This window comes from Armigeres subalbatus, chromosome 3 (genome assembly GCF_024139115.2).
Source record: "Armigeres subalbatus isolate Guangzhou_Male chromosome 3, GZ_Asu_2, whole genome shotgun sequence".
NCBI classification, from domain to species: Eukaryota; Metazoa; Arthropoda; class Insecta; order Diptera; family Culicidae; genus Armigeres; species Armigeres subalbatus.
The window spans coordinates 176,161,817-176,189,186 of record NC_085141.1 but is presented as its reverse complement, the minus strand read 5'-3'; the positions used below and the strand labels follow the sequence as shown (position 1 = coordinate 176,189,186).

Below are 27,370 nucleotides of genomic sequence, written 5' to 3'. Positions count from 1 at the left end.
CTAAAACCAACGAAAGCAACGTACATTTGCTAGAACACTATAGCAGAACTTTTCTCCTGAGCTTACGATTTGATAGGGTTCAGGCAGGTATTTTCGTCTTTTCGTCATAGTCTCGAGAACCAATAAAAGAGAAACTTTTTTGACAAACTAATCCGTATCAAATCGTAAGCTCAGGTTATACGTTCTGCTATAGTGGAGTTCTAGCTAAAGGACGTTCCTTTCGATGGTTTTAGCCCCTATGACGATGGACGGAAATATCTTCCGTGTCCCTACGTATGAGTTTTACAAAAAAGCGTCTCTTTTATTGGTTTTCGAGACTATGACGAACAGACGAAAATACCTGCCGTGTCCCTACTTAGTATACGTAAAGGCTATATGATCTTTTAGTGCTCGATTGGAACAACCGAATTGACAGCAAACGCGTTGTTCCAATTATGGCAGTGCGTCTCTTTACTATTAATCCAACCTCGTTAGGCTGAACCATTAATTCTACCAAAAACAAATAAGATGTGAATCATTTGCTTTCCTTAGAACGAAATGTGACAATAACGTTTCCCGTGAAGTGCAAATACGACGTATTACTGCTGCGAATAGAGACTTCATTAGCCAACGTGATCAGCTCAGCTTGAGTCCCGCAACATGCAAATGGAAACGAAATTTGATTTGTATAAAATTCTGATTCCGGACATGCAGTGTGGACTTTGAAAGAAGCGGACCGAACAGCTTTCAGGGTTTTCGAGCGAAATGTGCGGCGTATAATACTCGACGCATGACCAGCAAAGAGTGTGTTTTACAGAGGCATGAATCGCGAGCTGTATCACATGTACAAAGAAGAAAATATTGTGAATCTTATAAAATACGGCAGACTTCAGTGAGCTGTTCACTTAGTGCGAGTGTTGGAAGGAAAAATAGGGAGAATGATATTCACGACCTCTTACCACGCCATAAATACGCTGATTGCACGCGGTAGAATCTTAACTGGGGACCGTAAACGTTCGAGAAAACTAGAGTAACATCACGCAAGACCGACGATTATGGAGGACTACAATCGATTAATGTGTGAATAACTTATTTGCTAAAGGCATGTAAAATGCAACACATAATCTACCACTTAATCACAACAAATTGCATTCAACGAAAAATTCCGTCTCAATTATCATGGTTCAATGATCCGGCATATAGATTTTACGGCAAAACACGGCTGTTCATCATACTAAAACAGAAAAAGTTCCTAATTTGATATTTTAATAATAAAAACATGTTCTGCTTTATTACACTCAATCATGGATATAATTTGTAACATTGCATGATTCAATGCATGTGGCCCGATCTGGGAATTCACATACGCGCAAGCTGGGAATGAAGTGTAATCCAGGTGGACATGGTCTAAAACGTTAACAATTAGGCACTCATTATTATACAGCATGAGAAGTATTTCATTTACCTGATATGTTGAATTCCCCTTTCGCACATGACGTATTCGCTACAATTCCATGGCACGGCAAGTAGCGTCAGAACGTTTTCCCATTCCGTTTCACCATACACGGGACATTGCTCTAATTCACAATTTTCTTTTTGGGCATGCAGAGCTACTACGAAGCCTAAACAAAATAAGACAATTAGGAGAATTTTACAACAAGTCGTCATTTTTGCAGAAAATAAACGTTATGCTCGGCAAGTTAATTGATACTAGTAGAATTTATTTGATTTTAAATCATTTATAGATATGAACAATTTGTTGTTCAGAAGTCAAGTTATCTTTCCATTATTGCCACTTCAGAACGGGTGATTTTCTTTGTTAGCGTAAAGGTAATCCAATGCCGTAAGCAATGATCGATAATTGATTTCTTGTCTGTAACCTGCAGTACAAATAAAGTGAATACATTAATCAATAAAAATGTGACGAAGATGAATCATGAATACATAGTATGAACAAAAGTTAAGTCATACCTATCTCGACACCAAAGCATTTGCAAAGTACTTCAAACTCACGACTGGAAATAGCCGTGTGCAGGTCACGTGTGGCCAATGCTCGAATCAACTGATTACGATTAACCAATCCTATCCGGTTACGGTCAAAATCCTGGAACAGCGCACTCAAATTGGAAACCGCGTCAGTATATCGAGCCAACTTTTGAAGTGCACGAGACACTATCGTGCGCTCTTCAAAGTTCAAGTAATTGTGAGGACCGTCTTCCGAAGGGAAATGTTGCAGTGGGACCAACAAAGGCGCCTTCTCTAGATTGCACTGATAATCAACCTCGGCAATCGTATCACAGAAACGTCTATAGTCGATCGTATTTTGAAGAGGCGTTTTGAACATATTTATCAGGGTACACACTTCTGTTGGCGTCAAGTCAATGCTTGCTGTAGAAAGTCCTCGCTCAAACTGATCTTTTGTAATTCGAAAATGATTCAGTGGATCGAAACCTCGCATCGAATCAACGATGCGAAGTTTTCGCCGAACCACTTGTCCCTTTACCTTGGCCATCACTCGGACGATGTTTTTCTCAAAATCACATGATATTGGAGATTTTGGCGCATTCAGAGCAGCCACCCGATTTTGCATGTCGTCATACTGTAATTAAAATTGTTAGATTATAGCACATGCTCATTGATTATAATTTGACAAGCGTATCATACTGCAGAACTTATCTTGGGCATAGGATCAATATCTTGCAGGAATTTTGCGTAGTTGAACCCCAAATCATCAGAATAACGTTGTTCTAGAGCGTATCGCTGTTCTTCTGTAATAAACACACCTGCCATTGACAATGCTTCGCCCACTTGACTACAAGAAATGTGGCCATTTCTATGAAGATCAAAGTCTTTAAACACGGGTCTTATAAGTACTCGTCTAGCTTCAACCAAAGTCCGGATGCATTTTACAACCTCATCCACCAACTCTGGATGCGTAACGATTCTCATCCCTTCGGGTTGTAAATTTGCAACGTCTGCAGAAGGGTAATCAATCTTCCGATACACTTCTTTGTCCAAGTTTTTTGTAGTGAATACCTCGTCGACATCATCCGTGAAATTCGTCCAACGTATGCAATTGTCATTCTTCACATCTTGGTAATGATCGCATATTATCCGAATTTCACCGTCGGTCAGCGGAAGTCTATACAGCCCTGATAGCCCAATAGCATCCATCGATCGAATGAATTGACTACGAGTTATACGTCCACAACAGTGCAGATCATATTGTTCAAAAAACTCTCGAATCCGAATTCGGTTCTCCCAAATATGACGCTGGATTCGCAGCATCAATTCCCGATAATTTTTCTCTTGTCGCGAAGGTTTCAAGCAAGGATGATAAGCTGTATTCTTCTGCAGCATTTCGTCTAGTCTTACTTTACCTACTTCTGGTCTGTCTATCTTCGCGAGTTCTACGGCAATCGTTTTTCGTGGAACCTCATCGTCACACTTACGATCGACAGGCCCCAGGGTATCCAAATATCGCAACAGCTGGTCAACCTCGTCAATAAACGCTTCATAATTCAGCTTATAACTATCGACCATAAAACGTTTTACAATAAGATCGCATTCCGCACGTTTCAAAGTTATCCCCAAGAAGTACAAAACACGCTTGAGGTAACCGATTGTCACAGAACCTTCGTTGCGAGCAATCAAATCATAGTCTTCAAAGTATGGCTTTAAAACTTGTTCGCGAAATCGTAAAGCTTGAGCAATTTGCATTAGTAAAAGTGACAATCTGCGGTGTTCATAACTTGAGAGCTTCTGGTTGGACTTTATCGGCGAGATCGTTTCCTTCTCACCCGTAACTACGCTCAAAAAGTGCTCATAAGCTACACCGGCGGCTTCGGTGGTTTTGAAAAAATCAGTCAAACGACAGACTTCGTTATCACTAAGGCATCCATCTAGGGCACAACTTAAAATGCTTGCAAACTGGCACCCCGAGACGTAACCCGAGCTGCAGACATCTTGGCCCTGAAATGTCTTTCTCAGCTGGAATGCCTGATCCAAGTCTAGAGCTTGACGAATTCGATCGCATAATTTCCACACTATGAATGTGCTGTCATTCTAAGACAAAGAATTCAAATTTTAATTCTTGTTTTACAAATGGAGAGAAAAATCTTCGTGTTAGATAACCAACCTCAGCGTTTGGATTTTCTTGGCAAGGTAGCATTGTAATTTTGTTCGAAAGGTAGGTACTTTATTCTAAAATGACGGAAACCTGGTACAGAATTATACAATGACTACTATGATAATTTCGAATTGCGTACTCTACTGCCGTTCTACGCATAATTGTCCCATGTTACCTTTGCTGAAAAAATCCAAACTCGATTCAATTCGTCCCACTAATTTCAGAATCGAATGGATCTTGAAATTGAAAAAATATTTTTGGGATACGAAAATCGTTTCGATCTTGTTGTGATCTCATCAGAACGACACAGCGTCGACACACTAGACCTGTTTAGTGTGACAAGAAGGTGGATCAATTGTATACGACACTCTTCTACGCAGTCGTTTACTTGGTATAATACTACAGTTGGTATTATCATTAGACATTACGTCTACCGAGCCGGTGCATGTTGCACTGCTCTGTACTGATGAGTCAAAGACGAAACGTATTCGGACACAGTCCTTGAGTAAATTGGTTATGTGCATCCAGCACATTTGGTTTCAACCATTTCCTGTTTTCCACAATCTGTGGTAGGCCAGAAAGCCGCCTCAAGTTTCGATCTTGTTGTGATCTCATCAGAACGACACAGCGTCGACACACTAGACCAGTTTAGTGTGACAAGAAGGTGGATCAATTGTATACGACACTCTTCTACGCAGTCGTTTACTTGGTATAATACTACAGTTGGTATTATCATTAGACATTACGTCTACCGAGCCGGTGCATGTTGCACTGCTCTGTACTGATGAGTCAAAAACGAAACGTATTCGGACACAGTCCTTGAGTATTTTTGGGATGTTATAAGCGTAGGCAATACTATTTCAGGACATAAAACGAATCGCTACTTATTTAAACGGTTTTCAGTCTCAATTATCATCAAACAACAACTTATTTTTTTCAGTGGGACAAATTGACTCGAGTTTGAGATTTTTCATCAAAGGTAACATGGGAATGGTGGTTTTGTGTTGTTGGTGAGGCCCGCCACAGATGCGAGATGCGCAGCGTTCGACCATGTCATTGAGCCTAGCAAACCTATAACCAGAGACCGGCGAAGCAAAAAAGCTATCGAAATGGCACCGTATGAAAAAGTATTAAATTCCGAAAATAATACTGTTATCACTTGAACCTTTCGCTTGCTTCTTATGGGTAAAAATTGTGAACAGTTCGAATTGGAACCGCTTTTTACGGTTCGATTGGCAACAAGATGGCTTGTTCACCGATTTATTATTATAGTACTTGTAATAGAGCCTACTCTGCATATGAGAGCCCCATCAGCCAAATTGAAGTCTTGCATATCATATAAATAGCCTACGGTTTTGTAAACGGTCAATCGCGTCTTCCATAGTATCGCGATAACGATTAGGAACCGAGGGGAACCGATTGCGTTTCATTATGCTTAGCTAATCATGATTATGGTGAGATATTTCCGCTAAAGTTGAACACGCCCATTTTATTTGGTTTTCGTTTTTTCGAATTCGTATCACCAATAATACGTTGTAGCACAAACGACATTACGTTTAGTTGTAAGTATTTGTTTCAGACCCATATATGGCCAAGGTTCTGCCAAATTATAACATATATGTTCTGCTAGCATTTCCAATGCGGGCTACTAAAGCTGAAACGATCGAGACATAACCTTCAAATTATTTGCTGCAATTGTTGCATTATCGCGAACTGGATTGTTCAGAGGTTCGAATTGAAGTGCTATTGTGAGCAGGCTAGGAATAACTACAAAGTTCGTTAATGGCCTAGTATGTATTGCATTACAGAATTAATTACCTCTACAAAAAAGGCGGGATTAAGGGTTCGAAAATTTGCTCAATGCATTGTACATGCCTGCGTAAGCCAGATGGAAAGCTCATTCACCAAGTCCGAACACCGGCACGGAACGAATTAGCTAATTGAAACAATTGTCAGGGAGAAGGATACTGCAATGCTTCAATGAAGTTTATTCATATTTTTGAAATCTGCTAAATAAGTTCTATAAAGCCACATGTTTTAATTCGATTAACTTTCATAACTACTTTTTTACATTGATTTAACGTACGTTGAAAGAGGCGGACCGGAGAGCTTTCGGGGTTCTCGAGCGAAAAGTGCTGCGTACAATACTAGGAGGGGAACTAGAAAATGGCGTGTGGGGCAGACGCATGAATCAAGTATACAATGAAGAAAATATTGTGAATCGTATAAAATACGGCAGACTTCAGTGGGCTGGTCACTTAGTGCGAATGGCGGAAGTAAGAATACTTACTTGATACTTGATGGGCTACAGCTCTTCGATGAACCTACGCCGAATGGAGTATCCTTCTCCACTGGACTCGATCCTGTAAGAAGGATCGAAGTAAGAATAGCGAAAACAATATTCAACAGGGAACCAGGTAGGGGCCGGCCACTTCGTGGAAGGCCACGAACACGCTTACGGAGCTCTACAATACGCCAAGCACAGGTGTATTGACGCTGTAGCCAACCAGGTATCGAGATAGGTTAACGTACAAATTTCATTTTTTTCGCTAGATCCTGCCAAAACTAGTAAGGTACACTGGGGGAAGTGGAAAAAGGGGGTAAGTGTAAAAATCGACTCGAAAAATTGAAATTGTACATACTTTGCAGTTTTTACCACATCATAACATTATGCAAGAATATACTTTGATGCTCACACTAATACTATGTTGAAATTTGTATAATACATACACTAACACGGTTAACGCTTGAACTGTAATTTAAGGTTTCGCGAAAAGTTGATTTTTGCATTCATACAATCAATTCTTATTTGCACCAATTGTTCTTTTTTCAAGAGAATTTATATCACAGGGGACCATTCTAATACAATTAAACTAATCCCATTCAATTGGTAGTGGTTTGTACCAAGAAAGCAAATAATTCAAAGATTTTACACTTACCCCAGGTATCAAACACTGCGGGGGAAGTGGATAATGTTCTAATTACGCAATTTTTTTCTTCCCTCCAGGGTTTATTTCGATAGCTGTGCATCTTAATATGTTCCTTCTTTGTTATCATTATGATTCCAGTGGTGATTGGACTCATATAAATGAGAAAATGCCTGATAAATCCACCTATCGGTATTGATGCCTTTCACATGTTTTACATATGAAAAAAATGTATAAGAAAGTTGAAAATAGCACTTATAGGTAAACATATTGTATAATTCACATTAATTTTTATTCATAACAAGTTTCGCCGTTGAATGAACTTCGCAGGACGGAGGAAGAAGACTAGCTGTACTACAGCAGGATTACTTTTAAGTTTGGAAACATATCGCAACTTCGGGCGCATATCAACCCGGCGGCTGGTATCACGTGTACGAATCCTGCTAGCTGAACGACAGAGTAAGATGAAGGAAGCCCTTGACAGACGAAGATGTACCATTAATTAGGAAAGGAACACGGTTTGTTTAACATATTGATGTTGATTGTCCTTCTAACATATACGGTAAGTCATTTTCTAAGCTTCTTCATGACCACGTGTTTGCCTCCGTAGAGGAACTTCCTGTCTTGATGGACTACTAAGGAACTATTCATGGGTCGTAGGGGAATTATTTACACAGGATTCTGTTTTTATATGATTTTTTTCGATCATATTTTTGAAGCAAGTCGTGACTTGAAGAGGATGCAAGTTTTGTGATATCCATATTTGTCATATTCGAAGTTGATTGATCCACTTAAAATAATAATCGTTTTATAATAGAAGTCTTAGTCAAGAGTGTGGTTGTCGTTGAGCCGACGCAGCAGAAGCATTTCTCGTCAATGTCCTATTGTGCAGTTGATGTCTCTTCAATGAAGGAACGACTTTGTTCTAATGGTACCAATCAACCTGGAATCTACGTATCGGGTGACGTAGAGTTGGAGCCAAACTCCATCACACCTTTTGGCTGTTTTGGTGAGATCTGATCAATTTATCCTATATTTCTAGATTTTTTGGTTCTCTATGTAATAGCATATTTGTCCCATATGGAAATCCAGCGATAATGGGATTAATATGCAATAATAGGTAGGGGAAAAGACGGCTTTGGCAGGTTTTGCTCTATTGTTGGCAGTGGGTTTTTTGTCGATCGAATTTTGTGAAATTTGGCCATAATATTCTTTGATATGCAAAGAATGTTTAGGCCAAATTTGGGCATAATCAGTCATAAAAGACCACTGACAATAATAGAGCGAAACCTGCCAAAGCCGTCATTCCCCCTAGTACAATCTGCCTATAACAATTTTACCATATGTACTGCCACAAACAAACGAGATTATGCGATGTTATGTATTCCAATATCTCACATAAAATCAAGAGCAGTCTTTCACGAGTACGTTGAAAGTAATGTAATAATTTTACGATTACATATAAAATTGTATAGTATAATATTATGCCACGCTGATTTGTAAAATTATTTGTAATTATTTCAATGTTTGTATTACCATTCCAAATATTATGTTTACTGTAATGAATCGCTTTGATCGAATCCCATGCCGTCGTACCGATGTTGAAGATTTCATTAATTCCACAATAAAATTTTGTGATAAAATCTGTAGAGTCGAAGAAAAGGGGCAGCAGGGACTATGTCCAAGGGCTTGACGACCCCTCCCCATGGCCACTGCGAGTTAGGGGGCCTGCCTAGGATGTGGTGGGGTTTGACAGTGGGCTCTGTTAAACCTCTACAAAAAGCTGCATGTGTCCATAAGCAGGCCCTATCAAACCCAGTCAACACATGAACGTATATGGTGTCGTGTAGGATGCTGAAGTGCAGGCGATAGAGGTACTTTTCCACACAACATGTAAGTATATCGTCTCCAATTTAGCATCTTGTATTGCACCATGTGCGATTTTATGTAGACTGGGAAGCGACCGTGTGCCGCTCAAAGCGCACAAGCCCAACACGAGTGCCAACCGGCACATCAGGATTAATACCAGTGAGATCCTGATTACGGTGTACTGGTCAAGGCAAGTGACACACACGCGCGCGCGAAAGTAATGCAAAATAAACGACATGTAAAATGAACGTAAATTTACATTCTTACTTAACGTCAAATAGAGATAAAATAAGGGTTGCTGAATAACATTAGCTTTTCGATTACTATCAATTATTTTCAATCCCGTTTCTTTTTTACTTTTCTTACGTTAATGAAATGATAACGCGGGCGCCTAATCCGAAATTCAAATGAACAATCGCTCACTTTGAGCGATTGATTGTTTATTCTCGCGAAGAATGAACAATTGAACAAATTAAGGAAATGCTAATAATGCTGTGTAGAAGTTTCATAGGTCACATCACTTTCCATGGTGAATCCCGATCTATGTTACTGATTACCCCACCCAACTAACACTACTTCCTTCCCGTGGTAAATGTGGAGATGCAGAGGTATTCTCGGTCTCTAGTAGCAACAATTACCACACACTCACATTCCCTCCCTTTCCCAACTGACTGTAAGGACTTGGCCGGCGCCGTTATTGATCAACATTTGCGAGCTGCTGAAACGTGCACTTCGAGAATAGTTGGTAAATCTCAACCACTATTCACTTGGATCGTAGTGCAATTTGCACCAGTTCTGATCAATCACGGAGTAGCAACCATTGATATGTACAGTCAGTCTAAGCTAAGCTAAGCTAAGCTAAAATCTGTAGCGTCAAAGAAAATACCACTATGCCATAAAAAAGTTTCGAGAACTGGCTAAACTTGAACCTTTACTCTGTGTTAACAAATAAATGACAAAACCCCTATTCCCATGCATTCAACCATGTACTATTTCGTTGGTTTTGTCAAGGATATTAAGAAAGTCTTTAGTATATTAAGGATACTAAGAAAGTCTTAAGTGACTTCACAACTATTTATTCTTTGTCAGAATATACATGGAACATCGCCACGTATAATCGCAATTCGAATCGTTTGGTCTGGAAGATGTTGAAGCCTATTTGTAATTGAGTTGTGTGGCTTATTAAAATCCACCTGCAGTTTTTTTTTTTTCAATTTACGAGAAGTTTTTAAACGGCGACCAAGCTTGTTCTTTTATATACATTTTTATTAAGATGGCACTTCAGATGGTAAAGGTGTCTTGAGGACAATGATATATCCCAAAACATATATTTCAATGCAGGGCTCGTACTTTTCGTTTGATGAGACGAAATCATGAAATTTTCTGGTCGATGGAGTATGTCTCGTATTCTCTCTCTCCTATTCTCTCTAGAATGAACCTGAGAGATAAACAAAAATCGGCTTTTTTGATGACTTTTTTTCCGTTTTTTCATTTTTGCTCCTAACTCACTTCTCGCTATTTTTTTTTAAGCAGTTTCAATAAATTGTGTTTTGCCAGGAGTAATTAAAAAAAAAGGTTCCAAGCACGTAAAATATGGAGATGTTGTAAGTAAAAATATGATACAACTTTATCGTCATATGAGTTGACGCTTGTTTTTTATCGCTTTAATTTCTTTTTCTTTTTCTCGTTCCAGAGAGCGAGTAATGGCGCTTAAACCTAGGCCTATATATACACTGATGTACATGAGTATTTGTCATGTTTTCATAGTCATCTATCTGAATTTATGCGAATACTTTTGCCCATCAGTGTATAAGCCAGGGCACTAGACTAAAAACTGTGTCCCATCCCAAGACGTCGAGGACCCAAGGAGTGTACATTAACCTTCTTAGCAAAGTCACTCCCAACGATTCGTCAATCATCTTTCCCCCTGAATGTGAAACGGTTGGTACGGCTGTCCCCGTTTCTTCCTTTCGTAGATTCAAAACTCTTCGTTGATCATGTTATTTATTACTAAATAATCTGATTGCCGGGATGTTTTGGATTTTCTCCCAAATTCAAGCCTGCACGGTGGGCCTGGCCGTTTTAATACTTGTGTCATATTTATGATATGCTGCAAATATTAATGCAGACAAGAAAATGCTCGGGAATACAACCGACATTTCCAGGATGCTTTTCAATACTGGCTGTGCATGTGCTAAGACAAGACAAGACAAGACAAGACATAACAAGTTTCGCCGTTGAATGCAATTTTTTTACGAACAAATTGGTTAAGGACAAGTGCTTAAGAATTGCTGATAATTTTGTACGTGCTTTGCGCACACACATACATACAAATACGCACATACAGACATCATCTCAATTCGTTAAACCAAGTTGATTAGTTTATAACCCTGTAAGTCCCATTTTTCCTTTAAAAAGTTCATCTTTGGGGCGAATATATAGACTTTACGTACACTAAGTGTTCGAGAAGGCAAAAGCAGCGCTCCCCTAGCTATTACGAGAATTCCTTGAGGATCTATTCCGTTAAGTTAATGAAATGAATCCACAAAATATACTAAGAGCAATTATGGTATTGATTTTAGTTATATGTAAATACTCATCACTATTGAAGGTCAAGGTAACATGGGTTTTCCACTTACCCCATCCCACTAGAGTAAGTGGAAAAACAACTCCTAATTTTAAAATCTATTTCCATACATTTCAAGCGACCAAAATGGTACGAATTACCGCACAGCTGGTGCAAAATTGACTGTTTTTGATAGTCCATTTTGATTGAACGCATTTATATTATTTAAACTAGTTTTACACTAATTCAAACATGCACTATCGATTTTTCCTTTTCCACTTCCCCCAGTGTACCTTATATAAAGAGCTGAAAAGGCGTTGACTTTTTTTTCGGATGTCCTAGGCCGTCCAAACTGTTCTGAAGTACATATCCTCGAATACATCAAAAAATATCTTTAGAAACAGAATGTCCAAAGCTCATAATATGTCCAAAAATATGTACGTGATCATAAGACATGAAATTATCGAGTTTTGAATTACCGTAACCTATTTCAGGGTTTCCAAAACGACCTGGAGTTCAGAATATACGATCTACTCGTTCAACCAAGCCCTGAACGATGTATTCATGCAGCCCTAAATATCCCAGCAGGTCAATTGAGCTGATTCAGATATCACTCATTACTTTCAGACACTTTTTTTTTAGAGTGGCCTGTGTTGTACGTGTAGATTGTGTCTATATAATTCAATTTGGCGGTTTGCTTTCAAACGTTCTTCCTACATTCAAGTATCTCACTCTTTCAGAAACTGATATACAACAATATGATTTTAACAAGATAATGATAATGATAATTAACAAGATAATGAAATTGTTTTTAGGCTACATTTTCTCGACCTACATACAGAAGCATCCACTGCTAATCGTTTAAAACCCTGAATCCCAAGGTGTCGGACGACCCATGCCGAGAGGATGAATGGCCTGGGGGTGAAACAATTAGCCAGGCAGTTAACGGAGCCTGTAAGGTTGGGTAGACATCTTTTCCACGTAATGCACCACGCATTACGGAGTAAGATCTACCACACTGTGCTCTAGTTCTTACTATTCTTGTTAATACTTATCAGTGATGGTCGGAAAAGTATGGAACGAATATGTTTGAACTCCAGTACCGATACATGATCAGAATCAGTATTATCTCACTTATTGTTGAGCCGAAACTGATTGAGGGGCGCGCCTTTGAAGGTTGGTATAAGCCATTTCTCGAAGGGTATAAATAGCGGTACCTTAATCTAAAGAGACCTTACATTAAGTTTGAGAAATATCTGAATAAAAAACGACTACTTCATTTCTTCCCAATAGAATGGAGCAGAAAGACATGCACTAAACAAATGACACGGGTATACTACAATACATACTACAAAAGTTCAATGAAATGGACGCAGTTGTTCATCCGGAACAAAAAAAATCGTTTAAAAGTAACCGTCAACAGAAATATTACTTCTAAATGGCTTGTTTTCTTATAAGTGTATACACAAGTGTCCGCTACTACGCTTACAGAAATTCAACCTTGCATTTCGCCATACTGATTTCAAAAAGTTAACTTCTAGTGTACCTACTGCTGTAAGCACGCTCAAATCAAATAAATCGTTATTGGTAGAGCAAAGAGAGAGGTGTACTAATTTCTGGGATAGGTCCATATCGGAGCATTTTCTTTAGGTTTTTTTTTTCGGTATGAAATCCCGGCAGATTTTCTTCTCTGCACCCACAGTTTCTTGAACCTGCCAAGCCGATGGGTCTGGATCATTAGCCAGATACGCCCCCTGTACCAGATTAGAGCCGGTGACTGAATGCCAACTACCCGCCTTCAACGCCCACGTAACCATCATTCTCAAGCACCTGCCTACAATGTCATCGGTTTATCCTCGCCGTGAAGCACAGCAGTAGGCACTCGCCATCAAGCGACATCGGCCTAGAAAGACATCATAGCCCTTAAACCCTTTTCATATCTCGCTCTTCCGTGCCCAGAAAGGGCAGTCAGACCTTTATATCTTATAGTCGATCTTTATAGCTTCTTATCCGCTGGATCAAAGTGAATGTTGATTATGAATGGATGTTGATTATTCTTTATTCCTTATTTGGAGCAGGGAAAAGCCCGCTTGAGTAAAGCAAAATCCCTTCCTCTAGCGGGCGCAAAACCTCTTCTTCTTTTGTATCAACAGAAATTCCAATTTCCAACAGATACAATATTTCTTAAGACTATTACAATTTTACAATTAAAATTTATTACTTAATTTCTATCCTGACTATCTATCAAAGGGTGCGGCAAGTATTCGGCAAAACTTTTTCCGAAGATTGGTACGAGAGAGGTGAAAGTCAAATTCAGTAGCACATCTATTGCAGATACGGCTCATACACGTAAAAAAATAACCTTATATGTTATGGCAAAAAAACATTCGAAAATACTTATACTCTTCATTATGCCACCTAATGAATGATCCCATATAAAAAAGCTAATAGCATTCATAAGTTAATGAAAAGTATAAGTTTCGGAATGTATGTGACTAATGCGATGTATAAGTTTTTTCTTATACATATCATTAAGCGCCTGCTTCGGCAAAAAAGTATTAGAAATCTTAATAATATATAACATTAATTTTTTTACGTGTACTAGTGATTGGCTCGTTATGTCCATAATTTGTACGAGCACCCTGAGTGCTGCGGATAGAGCCGCTTTCCTGCGCTCAAGCGAGCAGAGGGATATTTTGAAATCACTCCCATAAACAAAATTATTTTGCAGTTAATTGGCTGTCAAACAGTTCCCGCTCTTCGAATTTCTCTTCCACGCTGCGTGAGGGCGCACAAATGCGCTAGACTCTACATGACTTTACGATTGTTTACATACATTCATGCTCCAATCAGCCTTTGAATCTCGTGAAATTTCGTAACGAGTGCTTTTTAGTTGCATTCCCACTAATTTTCCACTCGAAATATAATGTGAGAATATTTATTACAAATAATACAAAACTCAAACAAAGTTAATTTCTATGTTTTCCCAAAATAATAACAATACTTCTCAATATTAGATCAGAAACGAACATAACCACAATCTTCAATGTTTGGCTCCGGCACAATAGAAAATTTTGGCTTCAGTTTGACAACCAAATCGATTCTATCCGCACCACCCAGCGAGCACCCTGAAGGAACAAAAAGAACTGAACCGAAGCGATTTATAAGCTAAACGATTTATAAGCTACGACCAGGCACATTTTGGTTCAAAAGAGAGAGAGCAAATTGGAGCAATCAATTCTTGATTGTAGAAGGTCGGAATTAAATAAAGCCCTGAGCTTGTAGCGGTCATAGTAACTCGGTAGGTTGTTTGGTTCATGCCAGAGGGGATGCCGTAACGCGAAATGAACTCATTTGCGTTGGATTGCCTCGATACGCAATGGTAAAACGGTGCCCAAACTACAGAAGAGAATTCTAGAATCGATCTTACCAAGGAACAAAGTCAACAAAGAATATCAAACAATGGATATTCTTGAAGTCTTTAGATATGCGGAAAATGAAACCAAGCGTCTTAGAAGCTTTGGAGGACACGAAAGCGAAATGATCGTTGAAAGATAGTTTTGAATCTAAGTACGCCTAGATCCAACGACACATTCTTTTTTAAGATTCGTTGTTCCACTTTTGTAGCAGTAGTCAATCGAGGAGCGTTTGTGCGAAAATGAGATCACTGAACATTTGTCAGCATTAAGTACCATACAGTTTATCTCACACCACTCCCCTGAAATGAGATGTAGTTCTTGAAGCCGTCTACCGATTGGGTGGCGCTAGTGTTGCCTTTCCTATTTTAAGCTCCGTTCATACTGCCGCGAGAGAATTGGCGATTGGCGCTTTAATGTTGCATGAAGAAGAAGAAACAGAAAGATAATCAAAAATATTCGCACGGGAAAACATACGAAGAAATTTTTGAAACTCTTCTTTAAAATTCTAGAAGCAATTTAATTAAAAACGGTAAGCAGTACGGGGTTAGACTTGTTTTCTACTGCACAATAAATACAATATTTCAATTTCAATTTTTACTCTGTGATATCATACTTAATACACAGTACAGTGATCGTTCGCTAATTGGGGCACGACCTCACCCCAACTAGCGAACGCCGTTCGCTAATTGGGGCGTTTTGACAAGCGTCAATGTTGTTTACTTTTTGCCTTGAACAAAGGAAAATTTAACGCGCCATAAAATCATTGACGAATACATAGACGGAGTGGTGGCCATTTTTTCGGGCACCACTATATACCCCTGGGGAGTGACGGATTACAATTATTACAATCACTCGACCATTGAGAAGCCCCTCAATTCAAATCACGTCAGTTTGACAACAGTTGTCATTTACATTTTTGTGTACACTGAACCCAAAGTTCATCCTGACTTTGACTGAATTGTAATTCCAGCTGTCTATAAACTATCTCCTCACATTATCATATGAGAGAGCAGAGCGACCGCCGCATGCATTAATATTCGTATAAAAATCATCTGAAAGAAAGCTGATTTTCAGTCAAACATGGAAAGATCAACCAGTTATATTTTGGTCAACGCTCTGATACTGTAGCATCACCCGATTAGCGAATGATATTTGTTTTGGTCTCGCCCTATAACAAAGGTCATACGGTTTTCGAATGTTTTCTTTTATTGCTGCTGACTGATTTGGTAAATGGTTGCCATTTTTGAAGAAATGAGTTTGTCTCAGGAGATCGCAGTTTATTGTGAACTCGATTGTGAAGTGGCCATGTCGTGTCCGCGAGCAAGCTGTTTGTACCGAAGAATTTAAATAATGGTTGGCGCTTCTAGTTTCTCAGTTACTTTTAGAGGGTAAGTTACATATATTAACGTATTCATTTCTGTTTATTCATGAATTTATTATTTTCGCAGAATTCGCAGCTATCCGCATTTACCCATTGTCGATGTTGACGAGCTACGAGATTCCGTGAAACTATTTATTTACCGATTCCAGAGCCCGTGCGAGGATGCTGCGGAACCGAACAAGTGGATGATGGCCGCAAACCCTCTTAAAAAACGGTGGCCTCGCTGGTGGCTAGACACAAAGTTTCTGCGTGCCTCAGTGTGTGTGTTAGATTTGGATTTATTCACTAAAATAATAAAATGATTTAAAACTTGTTGATAATTATTATTTCTTTTCCCTTTATGTTAATAATTTCTCTGGAAAACATAATCGAAACTAATGAATTCATTACCTCGCCTATTACATTCAAACATCAAATAAAAATCATTCTGTTCCTGAATTAAAATCAACGGAAAATCATGTATTCATCAGTCACCATTTATCTGCATATCATCTGGCAACCATTCTCTATATGTAATGGAAATGGGATGACCGTCATTCGCAGTGCTTTGCCAGCAGGAGGGGAAATCGAATGAGTATCATCCAGAAATCGAATTATTTTCGTTAAGGGGCGGGAGCAAATCAACTGTCAGTCGATATGAGGAGGAGGTATTGGTTCAGTGTACACTGTGCCACCAAAGTACTCTTTAATGGGTAAAAAAATACCCATTATGAAGTTAAATAGTTCAGCTCATTAAAAGAGTGAACAGCGTTTACTCATTATTGAGTACAAGACCTATACGTCAAATCTAGGAGTAAATTTTACTCATTATTAAATACGCCAGACTGCCGAAAATGGGTATTTTTTACTCTTAAGTATTATGTAATATTAAAACAAGCGACTCATTTACATAGGGTGCATGGAATAATTCTCTATTTAATCACATTTCAATACTAGTGAAAATATGGTTACCGAGCTCCGAGTCCCATACTAGCTTTTTAGTTTTTATTTTCTTGCCTTGCCGGATCGCGTACCATATTGCATATAGATCCCAGAATATTCCATAGATATTCCAAACAGTTGTGGTCTGTGTGAAGGCTATTCCCGACGTCATTCGATTGCTATAGTATACGGAAAATAACCAGTTAGATTAGAAAAGCATTACCTGAGAGTATCAAAATTACCTCATCCTCCTGATGTTGAATCACCGGAAGCCGGATGACTAAACAAATAAGCACCGCACAGGATCTCCAGATTTGGCACCTGTTTACTCTTTTAATGAGTTGAACTACACTGACAAAATCCAATCATATCCATTATGTGTGGCACACTTAGTTTTTGACTAGCATTTCCCACATAACGGCTATGTGAATTCGCATAGCATATATGTGGAAACACACATAACCCTTATCGGAGACGAGCCAGCCTCGGGCTGAAAGTCTCTTTAATAAAGACACAAAAAAAAACATAACCCTTATTAACTAATAACCTTTATGTGGATTTTCCTATAGTGGGTGGTAATTTACGCACACATAAAATTTATTTGTAAATTTCTTTAGATTTTTGCCAATAAAAATGTGTGGATTTTTATTAGTGTATTTAACTTCATAATGGGTACTTTTTCACCCATTAGAGAGTACTTTGGTGGTACAGTGTAGATCGCATCTAAGGATCTGTCTCATTTGGAGAATTAAACTGAAATTAAACTTAAAAGTGACATTTCAATAATTATCAAATAACCCTGCTCGCAGAGCAAGATTACTTTTGACAGATATCGAATCATTTTCCATCGATGTCCTATTGGAATTTCTGGGTAGCACCAGCCATTCTTATAACGGGGTGATTTTTTAATTTTCGAACTGTCACTTTTAAGTTTAATTCTCCAAATGAGACAGACCCTAAGTGCATAATCAAAACAAGTATTTTTATTTACGCCCAGAGACAGATTTATTAATAATTTGTTGTCTATATTTCGATTAAGTGCATTATGATACGTAAGTAGTTCTAAAGAAAATAAATGGGCTATTCAAAATAGATTATATATTTACCTACGCTCGAATTTATATTTCTTTGATTTCCTATACATAGTTTGATTCTTCCTATGATCATCAACAAGAATTCCATCAAGGAGTCCAGAGACGTAATATTTCAGAACTAGGATTATAGAACCAAAAAAATATAGTGCTCCGGGATTTCACTCAACTCCGGGATTCATTCGGATTGATCGGTGAGTATTTTTTCCGGAAATAATACGCGCAAGACTGGATTTATTTTAAAGCATGGCTGTATTTTTTTATTTGTATTGCAGTTGGATTTTCCGTTCAAATCTCCATCCGATGCGAATTACTTTCGGAGTCATCAAGTGAACGGAAGAGATCCTGGTATGGAGCCGTAATTATATTTGCGTTGGATTGAATGATCAACGGCACCGGGCGGAAACGGATCGCTTGATGATGTTGCTACCTGAAGAATAAAATTCCGCACCGAAGTCAAAGTTGCCATCGTTAAGGCGTCTATTGATGGTTCGTTGATATTCGTGGCCTCAAGAGTGTAGCCGATTCCAGGGCCGATTCACTATGGACAAAAGATACTTTAGTTACCAGATAAAGATTGTCGCTGTCGTCGCTGTCCGGAACATCTTTTGCTGGCTCAATGTCAAAGAAGAAAAATCCATACGTTTTATAGCTTGGTACCCAACAAGCTCCGGACAGCAGAATAAAGGGAACCGAAGCGGCAATCTTTCTCAGGTAACCACAACATCTTTTCTATGGACCAATGCTGTTCTTGCCGTATGGCCTTGGCGGCGCATGTGTGACGGAAGCAGGAACTAAAAAGTGACGTTGGAAAGCAAAGCAGTAGCCTTGTTGTCATCTATATGAACTAATTGTTGAGTGCCACCGGGCCGTCGATTTTTTAGTGCTTAAGAAGTCTGAGATCTTTAAGATCTAACGTTAACGATTGTAGATTCAATATGTTTTCTATGCAATGTAGTGAGAATATAAATTGGTATTTATGACCATATATGGCATATAAGATAGTTATGGAATAGCGCCAGTGGGCGAATTAATGATGATCCCAGTCTAACCAATGACATTAAACTATAACTGAAATGTAAATCATAAATTATTATATTGTTGTAATAAAAACAAATAAAATATGTCCAATTAAAGCCCCTTTTTTCAAAACAAAATAAATGTAAGATTATCTTAATTTGGATTGTAAAGATTCTCCCGATAAAATTAGTAAAAAATCACCCAAATATGGGTGAAATTTACCATTATATTTTCCTTGTAAAAGTAAATCAAGCAGCAACCAACCAACCCATCATCCAAATAACTAACCAATCAATCAACTTGTTTATTGGCTGGTTGCTTGATTGGTTGATCGGTAGCTTGCTTGATTGGTTGGTTGCTGGAATGGTCGATTAGTTGGTTATTTAGTTGATTGGTTGGTTGATTAGTTGGTTGGTTGATTGTTGGTTGGTTGCTTGATGAGTTGATTAGTTGGTTCGTTGCTTGATTGCTTGCTAGGATTGGTAGCTTGCTTGAATTGTTGGTTATTTGGTTGATTGGTTGGTTATTTGATTGATAGGTTGCTTGACTGGTTGATTGATTGGTTACTTGATTAGTTGGTCGGCTGGTTAGTTGATTAGTTGTTTTGTTGGTTGCTTGGATGGCTAATTGGCTGGTTGCTTGATTGATTGATTAGTTGGTTGGTTGCTTGATTGGTAGCATGCTTGAATGGACGGTCGTTTGATTGATTAGTTATTTGGTTGATGGGTTGCTGCTTGATTTGTTAGTTTGTAGAATGGTTGGTTGCTTAATTGGTTGGGTATTTGGTTGATTAGTTGGTTGGTTGATTGGTAGCTTGCTTGAATGGTTGATTGCTGGGTTAGTTGGTTGATGGTTGCTTTATTGTTGATTGTTAGTTGGTTGCTTAATTGATTGGTTATTTGGTTGATTGGTTGGTTGATTGGTTGCTTGGTTGATTGGTAGCTTGCTTGAATGGTTGATTATTTGGTTGCTTGATTGGTTGGTCGGCCGGTTAGTTGATTAGTTTTGTTGGTTGCTTGAATGAATGATTGGTTGGTTAACTGGTAGCTTGCTTGAATGGTTGGACGCTGGATTGGTTATTTAGTCGCTTGATTGGTTGGTCGGCTGGTAAGTTAAATTAGTTTTTTTGTTGATTGCTTGAATGGTTATTTGGTTGCTCGATTGATTTGTTAGTTGGTTGAATGGTTGGTTGCTTGATTGGTGGGTTGGTTGCTCGATTGATTAATTGATTGGTTAGTTCATTGGTACACTCAGAAATAAATTTATACTAAATAGTTTAAAAGTCATTCTAAATGGCTGTTCGCCTGGTTGACCCCAAACACGTTTTCAATCCAACAATACGGAGATAGTATAACTTTGAAAAAATCGTTCTGTAGTATAAGTAAGCTTTATGACTGTTCACTGTACTTTGGAATTGAAGATGGTTTCAAGGTTATGTTAGATTGTTTTTATTTTTTATAACAATTAAAAAAACAGAATGAAAGTATTTATGGTATAGTATAATTTCGGTTTTTGTTATAATCTTTATTTAAAAAAAAACATGCGATAGAAATACTAATGTTGTGCGATCGATCATGGAGCACCCTGGAAGTACAGAATCGGGACCTAGTACTCGCTGAACCGGAGCTGGAAGTGTGCGGCTGGTGGTAATCCTGTGCTTGAGTGTCTTCCAAAGAGGACGGTAGAGCTGGACGTGCTGGAACACACAGAATAGATGCATGCGGTTGGTTTTGACCCTATCTTCAACTGGCTGGTTTTGACCTTTGGCTTTCACCGACAATTATTCATTTAGTACCAAATAAATACGAGTTGTAGATCATTTTTGGGCGAGACTTTTTTGCTTTGAGCTATTCGATCTGAAAAAAATATGAATAATTATTGATTATAAAAAATCCTCCAAAAATTATGCAGGCTTACCAAAATAACATTCGCACGCCAATACACACAAAAAAAAATCGTTGGTAAAATTGAGAAAACGTTGGTAAAATTGAGAAAAATAGTTAGTGATTTTCAGTAGAAAGTATTAGCTTGTTAAATCTACAATTGCAGAAATGTCACTTCGGTGAGAGCTTTGACAACAGCTTACTTTTTAAAATAACATTATCCTCTTAAAACTAAAAGTGTATTTTACTTTCATACTAACATTTTTCTCTTAAAACAAAATGTGTAGTTTGTTTTCAATTTCACTGTGATACTTTAAAAACAACAAGTTTTGTGTGCTTTCAATTTGAATAAATCAAACACCAAAATAATTATTTACTTATTTATTGAAAATTCAAAAAAATCCCCAAGGTTACTGGACAACCGTGATCGAGGCTCAGCATTTCGCCGTTCTTTTCGTACGTTAGAAAATAAATGTATTAATTGTCGAAATTCGCCGCTGTACTTTTCATTGTAGCACGGCCTTCACAAATTTATTGCCTCCCATTTGACCTCCGTATTCGGATTGAAAAATTGTCCATATCTTGTACGATCGTTCTCACTCTTATGTCATGTCACGTCCGGTGTTTTTTCGCTCGAAACTGCACGTCTTTATCACCATTACGAAAGTGGTCGCCGCTACCATCGCCCGTTTCATGCAGCCACCGTATACTCCGCAGCATTATAATTGTAGGCATTGTGAATATAAGCTGGTCCCCTGGCTGGTCCCTTGGCTGGGCCCCTCAATGGTGTTTCCTGGAAATAGGAATTATATCATAAAATTTCAAGTTCTTTGACTACAAATCAAATCTCTTACCGGTTCAAAGGAAGAATTTTGTCCCTGCATTATCTTCCCGCAAATGTAACTGACAGATAGCCGTTGGTTGCCAGTTACATTATTTCTATCTGCCAATGTTGCCAAATCAGGTGAAATATTGATGTTAGTTTGATATTTTTACAAATTTTGTTTTGAGAATTTCAACTGTGGAAATCAGAATTTTGAGCTGGAAAAAAACTTTCAAGTCAATCAATTTTGCATTCGACTGAAAAGTTTTAGCACTTAAAAATACCAATTTTAACATATTATTGAAACAACAATAAGAAAATGTTGGAATCCCAACTTTTTTTGGCTCTGTGTACAAGTGGGTAGATTCTTCCGATCGGATCATCCGCGGCGGTAAACATCACTAATTGTGATTATTTCGCGTTGTCGCAACATCTCAGGAATGATAGGGAAATTCAATTGTTTCCAAACGTGATACTCGTGTGCGTGGCAAAGATTCAAAACGGGAACAACATGGCCAGAATTCCACAGTCATCATCAATGAGGAAAAGTTGCAGTTCTGTTTAGAAATTGGCCCAAAGAACGGTCGTAAACCGGGTGCAACTTTCTTAATGCGGGTAGTAAAAAGGGGATGAACTCGCGGCGGAACCGAAACCGAAACGACGACGCAAGGCGAGGGAGAAAAACAAACAGACAAACTGTCAAAACGTCGAGAGGGGTAAGTCAGCGCTCGTAAAATATTTATATAATGTAATCCGTCACCCACGAGGGGTATTTTCTTTAAAATGAAGAAGAAGACATGGTGCCTGATTTTCTGATGGCTTTGTACCGGACATTTCGGTCTATGTATTCGTCAATGATAAAATATCGATCCCGCCAAACACGGAAACAAAACGTCAACGCGTTTTTGACATCACATTCTGACGTTTAGCTGCTTTTCAATTGGGTTTCGCCCCAATTAGTGAACCCCCAACTAAAAAGCGCCCCAACTAGAAAAAACCCAATTAGCGAACGTTCACTGTATAAGAAAAGTCCAACCCCGTACTGTTTACCGTTTTTAATTAGATTGCCTCTAGAATTTCAGAGATATCTTCGTATGTTTTCCCGCGCGAAAATTTTTAAATATCATCTTTCTGCTTCTTCTTCTTCATGCAACATCAAAGCGCCAATTAATCACGTCGAGAATCACGCAACAATGCAATACATCTCGTTGAATATAATTTAACAATACAACACATGCCGCTTACGCATCCGACTTCGACATGCTGACTTCGTGTGTTTATTGCTTAACCGGCAATGTTTACATCCAGCACCATGTTTTCGGCTTCAGGCGAGTTGTTCGTGGATGACAGCCGTTTCATGGGGGTGTCTCACACCAATCGATGAACACGACAAGCTGAGTTTGCAAGAAATAGGCATCAGAATCGTCATTAACAATCCAGTAAAGTTTGAAATCGTCGGCAAAGGACAACTTAAATGATCTTATAAGCTGGTGAACGGCCCTAGGTGGCTACCCTGTGGTACACCTGAAGTAGCGGGAAAGTATGATGAGATAGACTCGCCAATCTTAATGGCCATTGCACGTCCGGATAGATATCCAGAGGAACCAAGACGTCCGAACTTAGCAATAGCTATCTTGTGGTTGACTTTATCGAATGCTGCGGAGAAATTAGTACAAATTGAATCCACTTGTTGTCTTTTCTGCAGAGCTCGAGCGATGAACGATGTATATTGTATATACGGTCAAGTTGGTACTTGTTTTGAGCGCTTCAAGATGAATCCATGTTGATGTTCAGAGATGTAATCGCGACAGTTATAAAACATGAAGTTTTTCAAATAGCTTTGAAATTGCACGTTTGTTGCCTTTTTTTAAAAACAGGAAAAACGTAGGAGTGTTCAGGGAATGTCCCATTTTGAAGCGATATGTTGAACAGTGTTGAAAAGGTTTTGATAAGCTTCCGGAGCACTTCTTCAGAACGAATGCAGGAATACCATTGGGTCCAGAGCTTGTTGAGGCCTTGATTGAGCAACAAATATTTTCAACCATTTCAGCATTGACGAACGGATGATTACTGACAGGGGGACGAACAGGAACGTTGATAGCAGCTGTACGAATTTGATCCGCATCCAGAGCTTCTTGAGTATAAACGCTTGCTAAATGACTTTTGAAAAGATCACAGATTCTTTCGGTAGATGAACGTTCAGTGGTACCCATAGACATGACGGTAGGTAGGCCATATTCTTTTCGCAGATCATTGACGTAATTCCAGAATACTTTAGGATTATGTCGAAGTTTAAGTTGAACTTTTCTTTGGTAAAAGGAAAATAGCCTTTTGTTCAAACGTTTGTAACAGGAGTTTGCCAAGAGGTAGATTTGTTTATAAAGGCAAGATTTGAACTTCGAGTAATTTCGAAGAGCAGATCGTTTTGATCTTTTAAAACAATTAAGACGTTTATTACTCCAAGGTGGGTTTGGCGGAGACTTGCGGGAACGCTTCGGAATGAATTGGTCGATGGCATACAAAACAACATTCTTAAATGCAATTACTGAAGAATTAATATCCTGATCGATGATGGTGCGCCAATATGTGTCCAAGAAGAAGGTATTCATACTAGTATAATCTATAATCACCATTTTTGAAATCATAGTATACTGCTTCCAAAGAATCCTTAAACATGCTAGGTAAGAGAAGAACCACAACTGAAATATCGCTGCAATTGAAACGAGTGCACAGTGCTCTGCGGATGATTTTCGTGGTACGGTTAGTGTCGTTGGTCAACGAGCTTCCATCGCCGTTTCGTTGGACAACACGAAAAGATCGCGTCAAACATTTGAGCAATTGTGCTAGTAGTTTCGCTGTTCACCGGCAAAACATGTTATAGCGGTTGAGACAGTATCTAAGTGTATTTAACGGGAAACTTCAATGTTTGCTGAAGGGTGCCATTTGGAGATCCTTACCCGAGCAGAGTCCGCTATCAAAATATTATCAAAATGATAACAAATTGAGTTTTTGATATCATAACTATAACATATTTTGATATAGAATTGCAGAGTACTCTAGCAAATATCAAATTTTGATATTATTTTGATAACTGAAATTAATAATAGAGTCCGTAATCTATAACCCGCATGACACATATTTGAGGCCGTACACTTAATACGTGACAGCTTAAAGAGGGAGGAGGGGTCTGTCATTTTTACGTTCCTATGAATGAAAAGTTATTTGCAAAAAAGTTATTAGAGAAAATCTAACATTGAGAATGGGCGGTTGAAAAATACAGAAAAATATTATACATAATTAAATACGATCCCTATCCTCTATATGAATAGAAATTATTTTCCGTTCAACGGTATATGAAGATTTTTTCTACGGTTTGAAAAGATAAATTACTAAGTCAATGCATTTAAAGTCTTTTAATTTTTGTTTATTAAAATTTATTTATTTTAATCTATCTGAGTGTTGAACTTAAAAACTGATATCAAATTGCTCACTTTGTGTTCTAATTCAATAGAATTACTAACGCAATGTCGAATGTTATTATCAATCTTTTTTAAACCATACCATACTATAAATACCATTTGCACTTTCATAAGGAAATAAAGAAGAATTCCAAAATGCGTCAAAGTTTCGTGCGCATGTTACTTTTTTATAATTTACACACAGACAAACAGACGTAACACAAGAAAAATTACTATCGACCATGACTTCAACGATCAATTTGAATTTGATTGATTGCGCGTTTCACAACTAGAGGCACCTGAGTGCTGCGGATAGAGCCGCTTTCCTGCGCTCAAGCGAGCAGAGGGATGTTTTGAAATCACTCCCATAAACAAAATTATTTTGCAGTTACTTGGCTGTCAAACATTTCCCGCTCTTCGAATTTCTTTTTCCACGCTGCATGAGGGCGCACAAATGCGCTAGACTCTACATGACTTTACGATTGTTTACATACATTCATGCTCCAATCAGCCTTTGAATCTCGTGAAATTTCGTAACGAGTGCTTTTTAGTTGCATTCCCACTAATTTTCCACTCGAAATATAATGTGAGAATATTTATTACAAAGAATACAAAACTCAAACAAAGTTAATTTCTATGTTTTCCCAAAATAATAACAATACTTCTCAATATTAGATCAGAAACGAACACAACCACAATCTTCAATGTTTGGCTCCGGCACAATAGAAAATTTTGGCTTCAGTTTGACAACCAAATCGATTCTATCCGCACCACCCAGAGAGGCACTAGCGTCGTAACCCTTCGAGTGTGACATTTCACTCCAGCGCCTTCTGGTGACGATGTCATACGAAACATTGTTTCGTGTAACATGCTCGCAAGGTGGTGGTAGAGGAGTTAAGCGATGGATTTTTCAGAAAAATGTTCAAGTCTGTTTGTCTGTGATTTACAGATCGCTTATTCATTACCTCATAAGCAATAAATCGAAATATTTTTTTTTCTATTATCAGTTATCGAATAAGACTGAATAATAATGAAATAAAATGATTCAAAATCCAAAGTCAAACTAATATTGATATTTTTATTTAGATATAATCTCAAATAAATAAAACAAAATAGGAACTGTGTCAGATATTTTTCTGATATCAAGATTTATAGAAAATAAGTAAATGATAACTAGTCTAGTTTGTAAATCTTGATGTCGCATAATATGTGTTTGATCAAACGAGTAACTAAATAAGATATCAGTATTTTGATATCACTATATGATCCATGAATCAAAATAATATCAAATTGAGATATTTATTTTTGTTTTTGCTCGATATAGTCATTATCATAATGAAAACTCATTATGTAAACCGAGCCGGTGACAAGCGTGGTGTCATCATCATCAATAGACATAGACCGCTGTCATCATTGAAACGCAGTATGAAAAAAAAACAATTATAGCCCGGGACATCCTGGCTACGATCTGGCGATGGGCTAAACAATAGGATGTCAATAGCCTGATGTAAACCGTAGAAAACTGCCCAATATCAAAATAAGTTTTTTTTTGTTTTCCGTGATATCAAAAATTGTTATCACTTTGTTTATTTGGATACAACATTTAATTCTCAACTTTTGATGTGACTACTATTAACTCGACCACAGGGTCACCAAAATTTGATATTGCAAATGAAAGTATCAAAATATCAAAATAAGTTATCAGTTTGTTTTCATTCTCTGCTCGGGTAATCAACGATTGAGAAACCTACCGTTTAATAAGACTGTGTGTTTGAAAGTTCCTTTAAGAAAATCAGTTAAACTAATAAATCAGTACATGCTGTGATATCAAAATCAAACAAATGAATACCACAAATGCTATTTATGTTGATATTGCAAATGAAAGTATCAAAATATCAAAATAG

The 27,370-nt window shown here is 38.0% G+C and overlaps 1 protein-coding gene and 1 long non-coding RNA gene across 3 annotated transcripts; one reads left to right on the top strand and one right to left on the bottom strand.

Annotated features, from left to right (window-relative positions):
* Nucleotides 1–800: 800 nt before the first annotated feature.
* Nucleotides 801–4,244, bottom strand: LOC134227841 (uncharacterized). 2 transcript variants are annotated; one of them, XM_062709525.1, is made up of 7 exons: nt 4,118–4,244; nt 2,644–4,044; nt 1,951–2,578; nt 1,445–1,859; nt 1,276–1,386; nt 1,112–1,213; nt 801–1,042 (listed from the first exon to the last, which is right to left on the bottom strand). In XM_062709525.1, exons 1-4 carry the CDS (start codon nt 4,148–4,150, stop codon nt 1,777–1,779), a joined length of 2,145 nt encoding a protein of 714 aa, XP_062565509.1. In that variant the 5' UTR covers nt 4,151–4,244; the 3' UTR covers nt 801–1,042; nt 1,112–1,213; nt 1,276–1,386; nt 1,445–1,776. The 2 variants fall into 2 exon arrangements, with proteins under 2 accessions (XP_062565509.1, XP_062565508.1); XM_062709524.1 differs by lacking the exons at nt 801–1,042; nt 1,112–1,213 and having other exon boundaries at nt 1,231–1,386.
* Nucleotides 4,245–17,959: 13,715 nt separating this feature from the next.
* Nucleotides 17,960–18,924, top strand: LOC134220461 (uncharacterized). Its single transcript, XR_009981912.1, has 3 exons — nt 17,960–18,243; nt 18,338–18,476; nt 18,558–18,924. It is a non-coding gene; the product is annotated as an uncharacterized LOC134220461 (long non-coding RNA).
* The last annotated feature ends 8,446 nt before the right edge of the window (nt 18,925–27,370 follow it).

Excerpts from the sequence above, each read along its gene's own strand:
- LOC134227841 (XM_062709525.1), bottom strand. The coding sequence starts at position 4,150 with ATGCTACCTTGCCAAGAAAATCCAAACGCTGAG. Across the intron at positions 4,045-4,117 it reads AAGAAAATCCAAACGCTGAG|AATGACAGCACATTCATAGT; the intron begins GTTGGTTATCTA and ends TCTTTGTCTTAG. Across the intron at positions 2,579-2,643 it reads TGCCCAAGATAAGTTCTGCA|TATGACGACATGCAAAATCG; the intron begins GTATGATACGCT and ends TTTTAATTACAG.